General features: G+C 36.4%; 1 protein-coding gene across 1 annotated transcript in view; it reads right to left on the bottom strand.

Annotated features, from left to right (window-relative positions):
* Positions 1–833, bottom strand: part of LOC107582248 (stAR-related lipid transfer protein 13-like) — a 101,409-nt gene that overhangs the window by 61,270 nt on the left and 39,306 nt on the right. Inside the window, exon 5 of the mRNA XM_016268016.1 lies at positions 345–375. Coding sequence (XP_016123502.1) covers positions 345–375 — 31 coding nt within the window. The remainder of the gene's footprint in view (positions 1–344; positions 376–833) is intronic.

The raw sequence follows: 833 nt of genomic DNA, 5'->3' as shown, positions 1-833 counted from the left end.
TTCAGTCATTTAATTACATTAAGAAGCAATTCAAACAACTTCTCGCTAAAAATCTGATAAACCTTGTCCAAGTATTAAAGAGCTCAACAATAAACTGGTCTAATTAGTGAACATCTCTTAACTGATTAGAAAAAAATATGTAGGATATCTTAATGTAGGGGATACAAGTTTATATAGGCCTATAACTTTCAGAAACTGCATGACAAGAGGTTCTTTTACACCTCAAATGTCAAACGCATTTACCCAGTCTGATAAATGCACCAAAAAACATTACTGTGCCTATTACATCCAAACATGTCTTATTGCCAGCCCAGTTTGATACATAAAGGAAAATGAGAACTCACCTGCGCCTCCATGCCTCTTCTTGATGGACATCTGAAAACAAAACATCAAAACTTTTAAAAAACAAACATCAAGGTTGAGTTAATATTTTCATAACAGTTTAACAGTAACCATATAACATAAAATGGTCTCATGAAGCATCAAAACAAAGGACCTGAATTATTGCTCCTCTCCCACAATGGATAAAATCAACACCTGACCATTGAACTTCCTCCCACGGATCTGCTGAACGGTACATTGACCTGACCTCACTATGATTTACAGTGCTCTTACCCAGCCAAGAGAGAAAGTGCTACTTGTTTAGAGAGAGGGTCATGTCCAACATTCCAGCGGTAATCTATGAGAGACCTGTTTTCTAGTTTCACCTTTCTGCTACTACACTCAGGTATTATGGACCCTGTGAAAGATATCATAGTACTCTCATATGCATTCATTTTACAGTAATGCAACAAACCCATTACTTTATCAAAATTTCACCATCCAGTTAGGCT

This window comes from Sinocyclocheilus grahami, unplaced genomic scaffold (genome assembly GCF_001515645.1).
Source record: "Sinocyclocheilus grahami isolate Dianchi unplaced genomic scaffold, SAMN03320097.WGS_v1.1 scaffold42.1, whole genome shotgun sequence".
Classification (NCBI taxonomy): Eukaryota; Metazoa; Chordata; class Actinopteri; order Cypriniformes; family Cyprinidae; genus Sinocyclocheilus; species Sinocyclocheilus grahami.
The sequence above is the reverse complement of the archived record's forward strand: the minus strand, read 5'-3'. Positions and strand labels throughout refer to the sequence as shown.